Genomic DNA, 18609 nt, shown 5'->3' with positions numbered 1-18609 from the left:
ATCAGATGCATCAAGATATGCTGATCAACACCACATAAAAAATCTTTTCCACTTAAAGCCATATGACTTTCTTCTGGATGGTTTATGTGCCATAATATCCTCCACTTTCTTAGTTGGTGGCCAAGGAGAGATTAACGAGTGCTCAACTGCCATGAAGTCAGGTTGAGATGAGGTAGATTAGGATAGCACAGCCAACTCCTCTCTTGGGTAAGGATTTATGGCGAGGTACCTTGCTGAACTGGAGGATGCACAGAGAGCTGGATGAGATGGGAGTACCACACTTGTCTGGCCCATGTAGGAGCAACAAGGATTATTTCTGCTTGGTCTGAATTCACCTTTTGAATTGTCCTGGCTAACAATGGTAGCGATGGAAATGAGTATGGTAGATTGACATACCAACTGAGCAGAAAAGCATATGGAGCTAATGTGAAATTGGAAGAAAAGAGCAGGATTCAGTGATCTTCTGATTGCTTTTGGAAACAAACAGGTCTATTGATGATCGACCACATGCCTAGGAAAGCAAAATTGCTTACCTTGTAATAGGTGTTATCCCAGGACAGCAGGATGTAGTCCTCACATATGGGTGACATCATTGATGGAGCCCTATTGTGGAAAATTTTCTGTCAAAGTTTCTAGAAACTTTTGACTGGCCGTGTGAGGCCACTGAGCATGCCCAGCATGCCATGATATTCTCTGCCACAGGGGTCTCTCTTCAGTCTCATATGTAGCAATAAGCTTTAGCAAAAAATAAAATAAAACATATCGGACCCAATTCCATGGGGTGGCAGGTGGGTTTCGTGAGGACTACATCCTGCTGTCCTGGGATAACACCTATTACAAGGTAAGCAATTTTGCTTTATCCCAGGACAAGCAGGATGCTAGTCCTCACATATGGGTGATTAGCAAGCTAGAGGCTGAGTCATTTTGTAGTGAAGCAACAGTGAAGTATTGTTGTTGAAAATGAGGCAGCCGAAGATCATAGCAGATTGGATGTAGAAGGAGTTGGGATTAAACTGGAAATAAGTTCTTTAAGACAGATTGTCCATATGCTGAATCTTGTCGTCCTTGTTTGTCTAAACAGTAATGAGCTGCAAAGGTGTGAAGAGAACTCCATGTTGCTGCTTTACATATGTCAAGAATTGGCACTGAACGATAGTGTGCTACTGAGGTTGACATTGCTCTTACTGAATGCGCCTTTACTCGCCCTTGGAGAGGAAGGCCTGCTTTTTCAAGGCAAAACTGTATGCAATCTGCTAGCCAATTGGATATAGTATGTTTACCCACTGCTTTTCCCGGTTTGTTTGGATCATAAGATACAAAAAGTTGAGTGGATTTCCTGTGGACTGCAGTGCGGTCTAAGTAAAATTCTAGCTTACGCTTACAGTCCAAGGTATGTAAGGCCTGCTCTCCTTGGTGAGAATGAGGTCTTGGAAAGAATGTGGGCAAAACTGTGGATTGGTTCAAGTGGAATTCCGTAACTACCTAGGGGAGGAATTTTGGATGTGTTCGGAGAACCACTCTGTCATGTAGAAATTTTGTATAAAGCGAGTACGTGACAAGTGCTTGCAACTCACTAACCCTTCTAGCCGATGTAATGGCTATAAGGAAGATAGTTTTCCATGTAATATATTTAAGATCACAGGAATTCATGGGTTCAAAGGAATAACGCATGAGCCTTGTTAAGATCAGATTCAGGTCCCATTCTGTGACTGATGGCCGAATCGGTGGTTTAAGGTGAATTAAACCTCTCATAAATCTACTGACAAGAGGATGTATGGATATTGGTGCATCTCCCATCTTGTTATGGTAAGCTGAGATTGCACTTAGATGTACTCTTACAGATGATGTCTGGAGACCAGAGTCTGAAAGATGGCATAAATAGTCTAGTAGGGAAGATGTGGGGCAGGAAAATGGATTAATACTCTTTTGTCTGCACCACAAAGTAAACCTTTTCCATTTCGAAGAATAATTCTTTCGTGTTGAAGGTTTGCGTGAAGCTCTCAGCACTTGAGATACATTGGTTGAAAGATTGAGTGGTTGTAAAATCAAGCTTTCAACATCCATGCTGTCAAGGATAGATAGGGAATGAAGGTCGGGATGGCGCAACCAACCCTGATCCTGAGTTATGAGAGTGGGAGCTACAACCAGGCGAAATGGTTCTCTGATCGAGAGGCCTAGAAGTGTGGGAAACCATACTTGTCGAGGCCAATATGGGGCTAGGAGTATCATGGACCCCTTGTCCTGTTGTAGCTTCACTAGAGTTTTGGTTATGAGTGGTATCGGAGGATACGCGTATAGAAGGCCTGAGTTCCAAGGGCGAGCAAAGGCGTCCTTGGCTGGCTGTAGTTTCTGTCTGTGCAATGCGCAGAACTTGTCCACTTTGTGATTCAGGTGTGATGCAAAGAGGTCTATTGTTGGTTGTCCCCAACGTTGAAATATCCTGGTCGCTACCAAGGGATCCAGGGACCATTCGTTTGGTTGGAATTGACGACTGAGTCGATCCGTCACTACGTTGTGAATACCTGCCAGATAAGTGGCCCGGAGAAACATGGAGTGTGTCAGGGCCCAATTCCAAATCTGTGCGGCTTCTTGACAAAGGAGATAAGAGCCCGTACCTCCCTGTTTCTTGATGTACCACATGGCTACTGTATTGTCTGTTTGGATCAGAACAGTCTTGTGTGAAAGGCAGTCTTTGAACGCATGCAGCGCATAACATATAGCTCAAAGTTCAAGGAAATTAATTTGAAATGTTGCTTCGAGTTTTGTCCAAGTACCCTGGGTTTGGAGATTGTCTATGTGAGCTCCCCAACCTAAGGTGGATGCATCTGTAGTTAAAGTTATCTGTGGGACTGGTTGCTGGAAGGGTAGGCCCTTGAGCAAATTGTCCTTGTTTGCCCACCAAAGTAGAGATGAACGTAGCTAGTGGGTTACTTGAATTGGAGAAGACAGTGGTTGAATGGCTTGGATCCATTGTGATCTTAAAGTCCATTGAGTTACCCTCATGGCTAATCTTGCCATAGGGGTGACATGAACTGTAGAGGCCATGTGGCCTAGCAAGGTCAGAAACTGATGAGCTGTTGCTTGTTTCTGTGAATGAAGCAAGATTGCCAGTAAGGAAAGTGTGTCTGCCCGATCCCCGGGTAGAAAAGCTTTTGAAAGTATGGTGTTCAATTCCGCACCTATGAATTGAAGCAGGTGAGACGGAATGAGGTGGGACTTTTAATAATTGATGAGAAAGCCCATGAAGTGAAGTAGAGCAATGGTTCGACTGAGAGAAGCCAGAGCTCCTTGTTGAGATTGACTTCTGAGCCAGTCGTCTAAATAGGGAAAGACATGGACACTTTCCTTGTGCAAGTGTGCTGCTATTACTGCCAGACATTTGGTGAATACTCTGGGAGCAGAGGCAAGTCTGAATGGTAGTACTCTGTACTGGAAATGTTGATGACACACCATGAAGCGCAGATACTTGCGATGAGGAGGGAATATTGGTATGTGAGCGTAAGCATCTTGAAGATCCAGAGAACAAAGCCAATCTCCTGTTTGAAGAAGTGGAAGCATGGTACCCAGAGAGACCATCCTGAACTACAGCTCTGGCTCTCAGAAGGGTGGATAATTCTACTTGTAAATGGATTATGTGATTTTCGCTTAGAGGAAGAGGTCTCAGAGGAGAATCTCTTGGAGTTGAGAGAAAATCGAGTTGGTAACCTGGAGTTATTATTGCAAGTACCCATTGGTCTGTTGTTATTTGTAACCAATGGTGGTAGAAGGAGGATACTCAGCCTCCTACTGGAAGATCTGGTTGAGGATTGAAGAGTTGGCTTTGGTCTCTGGGAAAAATCTCAAAAGCCTGCAGCCGGTCCAGTCTGCGGCGGAGGTTGAGGCCTAGCCGCCCTAGGTTGTCTGGGCTGAGCTCTTTGCTGCAGCCTAGAAGATCTGCCCCTTGATGCTGGAGGGTAATAACGCCTCTGTCGATAAAAAGGTCTTCTAGATTCTTTTCTTGGAGGCCGGCGAGAAGACTGGGTAGCAGAATCCTGTGGAACTAACGATAGTTGGGGCAAGGTTTCTGTGTGTTCTTTTAATTGTGCTACAGCATCTTGCACTTTAGAACCAAAAAGGTTGTCACCAATACATGGTAAGTCAACTAACTTCTCCTGGACCTCAGGCCTGAGGTCTGAGGGTTTAAGCCATGCCCAACGTCTTGCACTTTTACCAGAGGTCGCTACCCTGGAGGCTGTTTCAAAACCATCATAAGCTGCTCGGACTTCGTGCTTGCCAGCTTCAAGTCCTTTGTGAATGATTGTTTGGGCTGCTTCCTGATATTGCTGTGGTAATGAAGTTGAAAATTCTTGCATTTGTTTCCACAGATTACTCTGATATTGAGTCATGTATAACTGATATGATGAAATTTTTGTATTTAACATGGCTCCTTGATAAATTTTCCTATCCAGGGAATCCAAGAATCTATGATCCTTGCCTGGAGGAGTGGAAGTATGTGGCCTTATCCTTTTTGATTTCTTTTGTGCGGATTCCACAACCACTGATTGGTGTGGAAGTTGTGTTTTTTGGTAGCCGGGAACAGACTGTACCAAATAAGTAGTGTCCACTCTTTTATTGATAGCAGATACTGAGCATGGGTGCTCCCACAGTCTATGCTGTAAGTCTAGGAAGACTTCATGGACAGGTATGGCTAATACTTGTTTTAGAGGACCCACAAATTGGAGGGCCTCCAGTGTTTGCTGTCTAGCATCTTCCTCAGTTACCAGGGTATAGGGTATGGTGTCCGCCATATCCTGAACAACTTTTGAGAAGGATAAATCCGCCGATGGAGATTTCTTTCTTTGTTTTCTAGAGGGGAAGGATCTGACATAAATCCTTCAGAGGAAGTGTCAGTATGCTCGTCATCCCATGTCTCATATGGATCGTCCTGATGTGGAGACATTGGAGAAGATCTTGGTAGATGAGGAAGTCCAGAAGGACCTGGCTGCGGATCACCTATAGGTATCAGTACAGGAATGTCTTCTTGTGGCTTGGATGGAATGGCACCAACGATTTTATCAAATTTCTGCATGAGAAGTTGTTACAGCGCAACTTCAGAATGTCCTGTCGCCCCAGTTGACATCAGCATCGATGGTATCGGGTCAGGCATCGGTGATGGAATCGGTGTCGGTATCGATGGTCGCCTTGGTATAGACTTAGGTTGTGGTGCCGGCATCGGTACAGGTACCGGCATCTGTGTAGGCACAGACATTGGTGAAGACACCGGAATCGACATCTGTTGATGCTTTAAGGCCTGGAGCTCCACTTGACGGATGAAATCCGACAATTCCTGCGTAACAGCTGGTGCAGGCAGAGCACCTGTGGAGGTTCGACAACTGGTGCGTCTCCATGGGAAGAAGGCCTCAGCGTCGGAGGTACCGGTGTTTTCTGGATTCTAGGCCGTTTCGCGGTTGATTCCTCCGGGGAGAGCAGCACCTCTGGTATCGATGGGTGTCAGTGCCGATGGCGGTGCTTCGAACGGTGTTCGGTCACTGACTTTGTCGACGCTATCGATGACGTTGGCGATGGATGGTCCCCCGACCCTTATGGACGACGTTTTTTCAAAATTATGCATTTGGAGACTCCAGCCGGAGACGATTTAGTCGATGTGGAGGGAGATGGCAGAAGCTGTAGATGGAATAAATGCTCCATCTTTTCTTGGCGGGCCTTTCTTCCCTTCGCGGTCATTTCTGCACATTTCGGACAGGTTGTAACGTCATGTGTTTGACCCAAATAAAGCACACACTCAAGGTGTGGGTCTGTAATGGACGTTGTCTGATTACAGATGGGAAATTTTTTAAATCCCGTGGCCATTTTAACGTCGACAGCCGTTGATGAAATGAGAAGAAATGTGGGAGGAAAAATATTTTACTCAAAGAGTAAAAACAAGACAAAGATTTACTCACCAGCCGGTGGAAACCTGAGAGATCCCAATGTGAGAGAAAATGAATGTGAAATCTGATTTTTAGTCAGACAAAAACCTGTGAGGAAACTCACAAAGGCTCCTGCTCCGCGATGCCTACAGCAGCACGGAAAAACGAAGACTGAAGAGAGACCCCTGTGGCAGAGAATATCATGGCATGCTGGGCATGCTCAGTGGCCTCACAGGGCCAGTCAAAAGTTTCTAGAAACTTTGACAGAAAGTTTTCCGCAATAGGGCTCCATCAATGATGTCACCAATATGTGAGGACTAGCATCCTGCTTGTCCTGGGATAAGAACAGGTTATATGTGACTCTTTGATCCAGCGACCACTCCTGAGGCTTTAAGATCCAACTGAAGCAATCCAACCTCATTCTTGATATTCCTGGAAGGTATGTTGCTTGAGGGTAGGTTCCATGGCCAACTGGCCACACCCAAATCCTCTTTTCTTGGCAGAAAAGCCATGAGCCCATCCCACCTTACTTGTTCACAGAGAATATTGCTACTTGATTGCCGATCTGAATTAGAATTGTTTTCCTTGTAGTAAGTGAATGAATGCTAGCAAAGCATAATAGATGGCTCGGAGCTCTAACAGGTTTATTTGATACTGACGTTTCCACACTATGTCCCTTGCATTCAGTGTGTGTGCCTGTTTGCATTTCCCAGCTTCTGTTGAAGGTGTCTGTCACTAAAATCATCTTATGCAGTAGAAACCATTGAAAACTGACATTGCGAGAAAACCCTTTGATTCAACCACCAGTGGAGGGCTATTTTCATCCTCTGAGGAACCTTATAGGATGTGACAGAGGCTGACAAAGCTAGTCCATTATGACGGACGGTCCCAATTAAGAGGTCTCATGTGAAGGCAAATGAATTACACCACATGAACTGTGGCTGCCATTTGCCCGGTATTACCAGTGCTGAATGAGCCGTGGAATGATTCTGGCACATCATGTCTTATATTAGAGCTTGAATGCGTATTGCCTTGGCCTCAAACAAGAACATCTTTTTCTTAATTGAGTCTATCCAGGCTGCAATGAAGTGAATTCTCTGATTTAGGATTAGGCTTGACTTAAAGTAGACTATGAACCTACTGGATTGTAACAGCTCTTTTGTTCAACTCAATAAGGTCTTCAGCTCTAGAATGTCCTATCAGTAACCAGTTATACAGAAACATATAATGAACCTGTCTGGTAGACAGTCCCTGCTGTCAGCAGGATTCCTTCTAGATCCATGCTCACACCCATTCTAGCTGCCATCTTGAAGGCTGCATGACTCAGCAAAGCATGCCATATAAGAACCTCCCTCACAGTTCCCTTGAGGCCTCTTCATGGAGTCAGCTTGGCTCCTTGCTCTGGCCAACCTTGTACTTATTCTTGCTCCAGTATGGTCTTCTTGCCTTGTCTTATTCTCTTCTGGCTTTCTTGGCCTCCTTGCCTTACCTAGTTCCCTTCTAGCTTTGTGGTCTTCTTGCCTAGCCTTGTTCCAGTATGTCCTGTTTATGCCTTCTTGTATTGTCCTATCATGTTCATGCATGTTTGTTACCCTTACTCTTTGTTTTTGGATCCTTGCCTGTATACTTTAACTTTATTCCTTGTTACTGGATCCAGGATCCATGTTCTGCTCTGTGTATTGCTTCTGCCCTGTTTAGGCTTCTTGCCTGCCTACCTTGTCTAGTCTTGTCTGTATTCTTTGTCTTTTTTGGGCCTTTCCTGTCTGCGTGTATTCCATGTCCTGTCCTGTCTAGTCCAGGCCTCTAGTTGTCTCCCTTGCCAGTGCGTTCCCTTGCTGTGCCCCTGTCCTGTTCCTCATGGGCCTCTCAGCGGCTCTCCTGTCTCCTTGTAGGTTTCTCAGTGGTGGTTCTCTCTCTCTGTGGGTCCCTAGTGACCCTTCTGCTCCTTGTGGGCCCCAATGGCCTTCTGTTTCCTGTGAGTCTCTCCATGCCCTTGCACTGTGTCATACCCAGGCCTCCCAGTGGCCTAACTCTGTGTGTTCCCTGCCTTGCACCCTGTCCATGTGTCTACTTATCTCCCTGTTCTGTTGCTGCACTCTGTTCCTCACTCAGTGCACTTCCTTCAGAACCCCTACTGGCCACCAGAACCCCTGGGACAAACCTAAGGGGGAGATGGCTAGTCAAGTGAAGACCGCTGCTTGCCTGACTACATCCTGCCATGTACTATTCCAAGAAAGTCCTGCCATCCACTAGAACCTGCACGATCAATCCAAGGGGAAATTGGCTGGTCAGGCAGAAGACTCTGCCCTGCTCTGGCAGAGAGCTCTGTACTGCTCTTGTAGGGGGAAATCCCCTTAGTGAGCCAACCTGGACTGTGACAACAGGGGAATACTGTTATCCCCTGATGATGAAGGTGTGCTGCTACCACTGCCAAGCATTTTGTGAACCCTCAGAGCTGCTGACAGTTTGAAGGGCAGAACCTTGTACTTGCAATGCTAACTCTTCACTATGAGTGAGATAATTCCAATGGGTTGAGTAAATGAAAACATGAGTGTATGCATTCAAAGCCCACATCCAAGTCTCTGCCTGTATGAAGAGGAGGATGTTGTGGAAGGAATTCATTCTGAATTTCTCTCTTTTTAGGTACTTATTCAATCTTTGTAAATATAGGATGGGTCTCAAGTCCACTGATTTCTTGGGGATAAAAAGTCCTTGACATGTTCTGAAGGAGGTCCTCGCTCTATCGTCCATTGGCAAAGGAGCATTTCTACTTTGAGACAGATCCAAATTGATGGCTAAACAGTGAGTTGCACTGGTAGATGGGAGAAATATAAACAGTAACCACAATCCACAATCTGCAGCACCGACTGACCACTGTTGATTTCTGCATGTAGGGAGAAACTGATGGATCTTCCCCCCACTGGAGAAGGTAGAGAGTGAGGCTTCATTTCCATCAAAAATGTCCTCAATATTGCCTAAGACTGTTGAAATGGTTTTGGCAGATGCTGCTCCCTCGAGTATACGCTGCTTGAAAGTTGCTGCTGCGATGGCAGAGGTGGAGAACGGTATTGCTAATAAATGCAGAAGATGCACCACTGGAAGTACACCCTCTTGTAGGAGAAGAACAAACATCTCTGATGCAGAGGCTGGTTGTTGGCGGTTAATAGCAACTGTTGCACTATGTGATGCTTCTTAATTTGTGCCACAGTCTCTGACTTGTCTTCGAAAAGATTATTTCTCGAATATAGAGCGTTTACTAACATGTCATGGACATCCTCTTGCAGGCCGCTAGCTTACAGCCAAGCCATTCTTCACATGCCAATAGTGACAGCCGATCCCTGAGCTGCCATATCAAAAGATTCAATGAATGAGATGTTGCTCACATTCTTTTGCATCCAGGATGCTCGACAACAGGTCTTCTGCTTCTCATCAAGGTTTTATCCTTTTAATACAATCATGGAGGTACTGCACCATATAAAGATGATGGTCAGCTATACAGGAATTAAGCATTGGGAGAACTTTTGCCCAAAGTAATTCAGAAGTCTCGGATCCTTCCATGGAGGGAAGTTAGAAAAAAACTCTGATTTTTATTGCTTTCTTTAATGCAGACTCCACTATCAACAACTGATAAGGAATCAGGACCACCCCAAACCCCAATTGCTACATTCTATACTGGACATGCAGCTTCCTCTCAACTGATTGACAAGTAGCTGGATTTTCCCACAAGTAAATAAGAACATAAAAAGTTACCAAACTCAATCCATCAAAATAAACATCCTGTTTCCAGCAGTAGTCAATCCAGGATTCAAATAGCTGACAAGCATCCAAACATTAAATAATAATTAATGCCGGTAATAAGAAGAGGCTATTCCTTAAGCTAACTTGACTACCAGCAATTTATGGACTTCTCCTCCAAAAACTTGCTCAAACCTTTTTTTTAAAGCCAGCTAAGCTAACTGCCTTAACCACATCCTCTGGCAATGAATTCTAGAGCTTAATTGTGCACTGAGTGAAAAAGAATTCTCAAATTTGTTTTAAATATGCTATTTGCTAACTTCATGGAGTACCCCCAGCCCTATTATTTGAAAGAGTAAACAACCGATTCACATTTTCCCATTTTAGTACTCTCATGGTTTTGAAGACCTCCATCATATCCCCCATCAGCCGTCTCTTCTCCAAGCTGAACAGCCTCTAACCTCTTTAGCCTTTCCTCATGGGGAACCTTTTATCATTTCCATCGCCCTTCTCTGTACCTTGTCCAGTAAATCTCTATTTTTTTTTGAGATGTGGTAACCAAAACTGAACACAGTACTCAAGGTGTTATCTCACCATGGAGCGATACAGAGGCATGGCATTCTCCGTTTTATTCACCGTTCTCTTCCTAATAATTTATAACATTCTGTTTTCTTTTTTCATCGCCACTGGATTTTTGTTTGCAGATTCACAGAATTTGGTAAACTGGGAGGGTGCTAGCTTCAAAGGGGTTTCCAAAACAAGGAACTTTGAATAGGAATGATCCTCCAATTGAGATAAATGCTCTGGTGGATACGGTAAAGTGTCTGAAGGGATGCCTGTATAACCCTCCTCCAAATCTATCAGTGGAGGAACACTCACCCCCCAATGAAGATGGGGTGGTCGCGGCAGAGACCTGGCATCCAGAGGGTCCTCTGATATAGCTGGTAGGATCCATTTGATGCTCGGCACAGATCCAAAGCCTGAGAACTGACCCCGGCATTGGAGTGGACATAAATGGGACTCCCCCAGGAGCACTGATCTGAGGTAGTGATAGTTGCAGAGTTCCTGCCTTATGATTGGCAGCTAAGGAGGTAAAGAAATTCTTGATCAGCTTCAACATTTGATCCATGGGCTGATGTGACTCCTGGCCTGATGCTGGTGAAAAGATATCCTCTTCCAAGACCAGTATGGGATCATCACTCTGGAATGCCTCCTCAGAAATCACAGATGGGCTCCTGCCTGGATCATCTGAGCCTGCATCACTTTTTGAAATCAATGGGTCTTGGAATGCATTCCCACTGGCTCTTGCACCAGTGTATTTTGTGCCAGCATCGAGAAAAGCATCAATAGTGCCAGTGTGAGTCAGTGAACTGATATCGCCATGCTCTTTTGTGTCTGTGGTGCCAAATGCATCGAAGCATTATGCATTCATGGCACCGACCCTGCTGGGACCTTATGCTTTAATGGCGTTGGCCATGCCACTGATTGCACTGGACTCTTGCTTTGCTGAAGACAAGGAAACCTTGTCTCAAGCCGGTGCATCAGGGTCCTATTTCCCATGGCACTAAGGAACCCCATGCTACTTACTGACTGAAGCCCTTAAATGGTCTGAAGCTCGACGCTTCTTCAACCTAATCAATCCCCAGGCCGCAGTGGCAGTGGAAGGAACCCTTGTTTGATTCACCACCCACCGATGATGAGCTCCATCAGCTCCTGATCTCTGCTATCTTGTATGCCCGGATGTTCTGAGTCCTGGGGGAGTTGTCAAGAGTCACAGTAGGTCCCAGATACTTGTAACAAATATTGTGACCATCAGTGAGAGACATCTTTCACCCACAGATGCAATCCTTGAAGCCATAATTACCAGCTTCTTGGGCCAAGGAATTTTCTTTTTTTTTTTTTATAGCACTGAAAATTGCTGTTCCGAGGTTGCTGGGGCAACAAGGCAGAGAAAACACTGATAAAAGATGGCTAGAGAGGCCCAGAAAAAACTTTTTTGAGAAAGAGGTACACGTCTAGGCTGTAGCATGAATTAAAAATAACTGAGGTGCTCATGAGGTAGCGTTTCCACAGGAACTCCTACACATGCTCAATAGGGCAAATACTCTACTGAGTTTAGAGAGAGTGGTCCATTCAACGCCATCACATGACATCACCCACATATTATGGTTAATTCACCCTGCTTGTTGACAGAGAACAATGCTACAAAATACCACGTGGCTTCTTACTGAAATACTAACAGAATATTTTCATTTTGTGATTCAACAAGATTGTGAAATGATTCAAAATCAGGACCAAATTATGCAATTATTTTTCCACAGCTATGAACTAAGAGTGTAAATTAGAAAAGCATCAATATGAAACAGAATTAGAATGTTATAATCTGGTGTGGTTGTGGACCCTGGATCATAGTGAGAGCTGACTCCACCCACAGGGAGGAGCCCTGTGGGGACTCACTACGATAGGCGTGGCCTCAGCAGAGGCGGACTCAGATGAGAGAGACTTTATTGTACTGGAATCGTGGCAGATACCGACAGCCTGGAGAGAAGACACAGTCCAGAGTAGTAAGACAGCTCAATGTAGATATCCTTGGTAGTGGCCCGCAGAGCGGTGTATGCCAGGGAACTGCTCTCGAGATGGTACCCCTCAGGATAGATCCGGTAGTGGCCCGCAGCGCGGAGTATGCCGAGGATCAGCACGTAATATTTCAGAGAGGTGCAGAGGGTCAGCAGAGCGAAGTAGATGATGATACTTACTCTGGAGTGTAGAAGGGTAGCTGGGATGAGCACGGTAGTGGTCCGAGGCACAGGGTAAAGCGGCGGTTCCATCATCTAGATGGTTGAAATAACAGTATAACTCACAAGACTGAACTAGTGGTGTCCTGGATAAGGATGACAAGAATCTCAGGCAGGAAGGCCCTCCGAGGAGTGGATAGCCAGAATGTAACAAGGCCCCCGAGGAGCGGTACCTAAGGCGTTCTAGTTCAGGAAGCAGTTCATGTAGTGAAGCGTCTCCGAATGGAGTGGAATAAGCAGGAAGGAAGTCCTTGCTAACTCGTAGGTAGCTTGGTCTGGATGAGTTAAATACTTCTGGCGAGTGACGTCATGCAGAGGGAACGCCCCCGAGGTTCCCGCCATAACGTGGATAAGAGAGGCAGAGGTGGAGAACGGTATTGCTAATAAATGCAGAAGATGCACCACTGGAAGTACACCCTCTTGTAGGAGAAGAACAAACATCTCTGATGCAGAGGCTGGTTGTTGGCGGTTAATAGCAACTGTTGCACTATGTGATGCTTCTTAATTTGTGCCACAGTCTCTGACTTGTCTTCGAAAAGATTATTTCTCGAATATAGAGCGTTTACTAACATGTCATGGACATCCTCTTGCAGGCCGCTAGCTTACAGCCAAGCCATTCTTCACGTGCCAATAGTGACAGCCGATCCCTGAGCTGCCATATCAAAAGATTCAATGAATGAGATGTTGCTCACATTCTTTTGCATCCAGGATGCTCGACAACAGGTCTTCTGCTTCTCATCAAGGTTTTATCCTTTTAATACAATCATGGAGGTACTGCACCATATAAAGATGATGGTCAGCTATACAGGAATTAAGCATTGGGAGAACTTTTGCCCAAAGTAATTCAGAAGTCTCGGATCCTTCCATGGAGGGAAGTTAGAAAAAAACTCTGATTTTTATTGCTTTCTTTAATGCAGACTCCACTATCAACAACTGATAAGGAATCAGGACCACCCCAAACCCCAATTGCTACATTCTATACTGGACATGCAGCTTCCTCTCAACTGATTGACAAGTAGCTGGATTTTCCCACAAGTAAATAAGAACATAAAAAGTTACCAAACTCAATCCATCAAAATAAACATCCTGTTTCCAGCAGTAGTCAATCCAGGATTCAAATAGCTGACAAGCATCCAAACATTAAATAATAATTAATGCCGGTAATAAGAAGAGGCTATTCCTTAAGCTAACTTGACTACCAGCAATTTATGGACTTCTCCTCCAAAAACTTGCTCAAACCTTTTTTTTAAAGCCAGCTAAGCTAACTGCCTTAACCACATCCTCTGGCAATGAATTCTAGAGCTTAATTGTGCACTGAGTGAAAAAGAATTCTCAAATTTGTTTTAAATATGCTATTTGCTAACTTCATGGAGTACCCCCAGCCCTATTATTTGAAAGAGTAAACAACCGATTCACATTTTCCCATTCTAGTACTCTCATGGTTTTGAAGACCTCCATCATATCCCCCATCAGCCGTCTCTTCTCCAAGCTGAACAGCCTCTAACCTCTTTAGCCTTTCCTCATGGGGAACCTTTTATCATTTCCATCGCCCTTCTCTGTACCTTGTCCAGTAAATCTCTATTTTTTTTTGAGATGTGGTAACCAAAACTGAACACAGTACTCAAGGTGTTATCTCACCATGGAGCGATACAGAGGCATGGCATTCTCCGTTTTATTCACCGTTCTCTTCCTAATAATTTATAACATTCTGTTTTCTTTTTTCATCGCCACTGGATTTTTGTTTGCAGATTCACAGAATTTGGTAAACTGGGAGGGTGCTAGCTTCAAAGGGGTTTCCAAAACAAGGAACTTTGAATAGGAATGATCCTCCAATTGAGATAAATGCTCTGGTGGATACGGTAAAGTGTCTGAAGGGATGCCTGTATAACCCTCCTCCAAATCTATCAGTGGAGGAACACTCACCCCCCAATGAAGATGGGGTGGTCGCGGCAGAGACCTGGCATCCAGAGGGTCCTCTGATATAGCTGGTAGGATCCATTTGATGCTCGGCACAGATCCAAAGCCTGAGAACTGACCCCGGCATTGGAGTGGACATAAATGGGACTCCCCCAGGAGCACTGATCTGAGGTAGTGATAGTTGCAGAGTTCCTGCCTTATGATTGGCAGCTAAGGAGGTAAAGAAATTCTTGATCAGCTTCAACATTTGATCCATGGGCTGATGTGACTCCTGGCCTGATGCTGGTGAAAAGATATCCTCTTCCAAGACCAGTATGGGATCATCACTCTGGAATGCCTCCTCAGAAATCACAGATGGGCTCCTGCCTGGATCATCTGAGCCTGCATCACTTTTTGAAATCAATGGGTCTTGGAATGCATTCCCACTGGCTCTTGCACCAGTGTATTTTGTGCCAGCATCGAGAAAAGCATCAATAGTGCCAGTGTGAGTCAGTGAACTGATATCGCCATGCTCTTTTGTGTCTGTGGTGCCAAATGCATCGAAGCATTATGCATTCATGGCACCGACCCTGCTGGGACCTTATGCTTTAATGGCGTTGGCCATGCCACTGATTGCACTGGACTCTTGCTTTGCTGAAGACAAGGAAACCTTGTCTCAAGCCGGTGCATCAGGGTCCTATTTCCCATGGCACTAAGGAACCCCATGCTACTTACTGACTGAAGCCCTTAAATGGTCTGAAGCTCGACGCTTCTTCAACCTAATCAATCCCCAGGCCGCAGTGGCAGTGGAAGGAACCCTTGTTTGATTCACCACCCACCGATGATGAGCTCCATCAGCTCCTGATCTCTGCTATCTTGTATGCCCGGATGTTCTGAGTCCTGGGGGAGTTGTCAAGAGTCACAGTAGGTCCCAGATACTTGTAACAAATATTGTGACCATCAGTGAGAGACATCTTTCACCCACAGATGCAATCCTTGAAGCCATAATTACCAGCTTCTTGGGCCAAGGAATTTTCTTTTTTTTTTTTATAGCACTGAAAATTGCTGTTCCGAGGTTGCTGGGGCAACAAGGCAGAGAAAACACTGATAAAAGATGGCTAGAGAGGCCCAGAAAAAACTTTTTTGAGAAAGAGGTACACGTCTAGGCTGTAGCATGAATTAAAAATAACTGAGGTGCTCATGAGGTAGCGTTTCCACAGGAACTCCTACACATGCTCAATAGGGCAAATACTCTACTGAGTTTAGAGAGAGTGGTCCATTCAACGCCATCACATGACATCACCCACATATTATGGTTAATTCACCCTGCTTGTTGACAGAGAACAATGCTACAAAATACCACGTGGCTTCTTACTGAAATACTAACAGAATATTTTCATTTTGTGATTCAACAAGATTGTGAAATGATTCAAAATCAGGACCAAATTATGCAATTATTTTTCCACAGCTATGAACTAAGAGTGTAAATTAGAAAAGCATCAATATGAAACAGAATTAGAATGTTATAATCTGGTGTGGTTGTGGACCCTGGATCATAGTGAGAGCTGACTCCACCCACAGGGAGGAGCCCTGTGGGGACTCACTACGATAGGCGTGGCCTCAGCAGAGGCGGACTCAGATGAGAGAGACTTTATTGTACTGGAATCGTGGCAGATACCGACAGCCTGGAGAGAAGACACAGTCCAGAGTAGTAAGACAGCTCAATGTAGATATCCTTGGTAGTGGCCCGCAGAGCGGTGTATGCCAGGGAACTGCTCTCGAGATGGTACCCCTCAGGATAGATCCGGTAGTGGCCCGCAGCGCGGAGTATGCCGAGGATCAGCACGTAATATTTCAGAGAGGTGCAGAGGGTCAGCAGAGCGAAGTAGATGATGATACTTACTCTGGAGTGTAGAAGGGTAGCTGGGATGAGCACGGTAGTGGTCCGAGGCACAGGGTAAAGCGGCGGTTCCATCATCTAGATGGTTGAAATAACAGTATAACTCACAAGACTGAACTAGTGGTGTCCTGGATAAGGATGACAAGAATCTCAGGCAGGAAGGCCCTCCGAGGAGTGGATAGCCAGAATGTAACAAGGCCCCCGAGGAGCGGTACCTAAGGCGTTCTAGTTCAGGAAGCAGTTCATGTAGTGAAGCGTCTCCGAATGGAGTGGAATAAGCAGGAAGGAAGTCCTTGCTAACTCGTAGGTAGCTTGGTCTGGATGAGTTAAATACTTCTGGCGAGTGACGTCATGCAGAGGGAACGCCCCCGAGGTTCCCGCCATAACGTGGATAAGAGAGGGGCTGGCGCATGCGCCCTAACTAATCCCCGACTCAAGATGGCGGACGGGATCACCCACGCCATCCCGGGGATGCCGAGGAAGGCAGCATTTGAAGGCTGAGGCTGCCATGGCCTTGAGAATCTCTGTAGCAGGGAAAAGAAAGGTGAGCAGCAAAGGTCGCAGCCGTCTGCGACCGATGGGCGCAACATAGAATTTGTATTTACTATTGTGTTGAACAAGAAATGTGAGCTAAATTTATATAATAGCTAGTTTGATATCCTAGAATATGTATAATTATGAGTTAGAATATGTACTTGCTATGGTGTTGAATGAGATGTGGAATATGGACACAAGTATATGATTGAAGACCATGTAAATGAATGCTCTTACTGTAAACTGCTGTGATCTTCTTTTGGAATGATGGTATATAAAACAACTAAATAAATAAATTAAATTAAATAAACTGCTATGCAATCTTAATTTCCAAATATAAAAGTACTAAAAGCAAATATATAAAAATATATTTGCTTTTAGTACTGAACACCTGGTTGTAAAACAGTCGATTGTAATGAGGATGTAAAATGCATAATCTACAAAAAATATAAATACATATTTTTGTGTTTACCTCTGTATCAACTGATTGATCTAGTATAGATGAAGAACTATTCCTAGAAAATGGATGTGTATTCTTCTGCTCATGCTTCAGTGTTGATTTATGAGAAGTGACATCTTTTTTGAACTGATTGGCAACATCCAATTTGCCGATAGGCACTTGGGATTTTGCCTGTCAATAAAATGTCAAAAGAAAACAATGATATTAAAAAGTCATGACATTTATATTGAATAAAATAACATTTTTTTAAATTTATATTTCATTAAGTTTTTAAACAATTTAACATTGTAAAAAACACAAGAAAATATTCTGTTTTGAGAAAATAACAACATGTTAAGCAATTACTTTTAACATATACATTCAAAACAGTAATATTTAGTCCACATTACGGGAGGTTTCTCAAAAGAAAGAAAGAAAGAAAAAACTAATCATAGGAAAACTGTAATCATACCTTACAGAAAATAGGAGAATGTATCATTTTATTGCGGGTGATAATTCCGCAAATCGCCCTAACAGCTGTTAACGCGATTGTGTGCTGCAAAACAGCCACACTGTTAGCATGGCCAATAACTACACCTCTTTCATTTGTGTTATGCTGTGCGCTAGAGGCCGGTAAAGGTTTATCATAGGCCTGTTTTAGTATGATGGAGAGAGAGAGAGAGAGAGAGAGAGAGGGAGAGAGAGAGAACCTTACCATAGTGCCACCTCCCTAGACAGGTATTTGTATCCCTATGGGAGGCCCACCTAGTAACTCGAGGTGAGGGTTAAGTACTAGTGTAGGAGGTTAGGGGCCACTTTCACATTCAACATGAGACGTACGAACAGAACAGTGGTCTCTTGTGAAGATCCGAAGGCCAGCAAATCTTCACAAGAGACCACTGTTCTGTTCGTACGTCTCATGTTGAATGTGAAAGTGGCCCCTAAGCCCCTACACTAATACTTAACCCTCACCTCGAGTTACTAGGTGGGCCTCCCATAGGGATACAAATACCTGTCTAGGGAGGTGGCACTATGGTAAGTCTCTCTCTCTCTCTCCCCCTCTCCCTCTCCCTCTCCATCATACTGAAACACCCCAATATACTGGAAATGTAGCCCAAATTGAGCTGATATCACAATTTGTGATACACATGCTTATTAGCATAAGTTACACCCCTTTTTGGTTTCACATGCGATACCAATGCGATATTGGAAAATGAGGCCCTAAGTGGGATGGATCTTGGAAGATAAATTTATTCTTCTGGTAGATCACAGAGCATTTACATGGAAATTTTAAATAGAATATTGTCCCCAGGGCTAACACTCTAGACTTCAAAGTCAAGAATTGTTTACGCCTAACCTGTGCTGCTCTGGCTACATCAAGGAAGATTTGGATCCGTTGTC

At 44.5% G+C, this 18609-nt stretch overlaps 1 protein-coding gene across 16 annotated transcripts in view; it reads right to left on the bottom strand.

Moving 5' to 3' along the window:
- ZBBX (zinc finger B-box domain containing) overlaps positions 1 to 18609 on the bottom strand; it is an 881823-nt gene that overhangs the window by 558276 nt on the left and 304938 nt on the right. For all 16 annotated transcript variants that reach the window (XM_029616113.1, XM_029616112.1, XM_029616111.1 and 13 more), the window contains one exon: positions 17242 to 17400. In XM_029616113.1, the coding sequence (XP_029471973.1) occupies positions 17242 to 17400 (159 nt within the window). The remainder of the gene's footprint in view (positions 1 to 17241; positions 17401 to 18609) is intronic.

This window comes from Rhinatrema bivittatum, chromosome 9 (assembly GCF_901001135.1).
Source record: "Rhinatrema bivittatum chromosome 9, aRhiBiv1.1, whole genome shotgun sequence".
Classification (NCBI taxonomy): Eukaryota; Metazoa; Chordata; class Amphibia; order Gymnophiona; family Rhinatrematidae; genus Rhinatrema; species Rhinatrema bivittatum.
The sequence above is the reverse complement of the archived record's forward strand: the minus strand, read 5'-3'. Positions and strand labels throughout refer to the sequence as shown.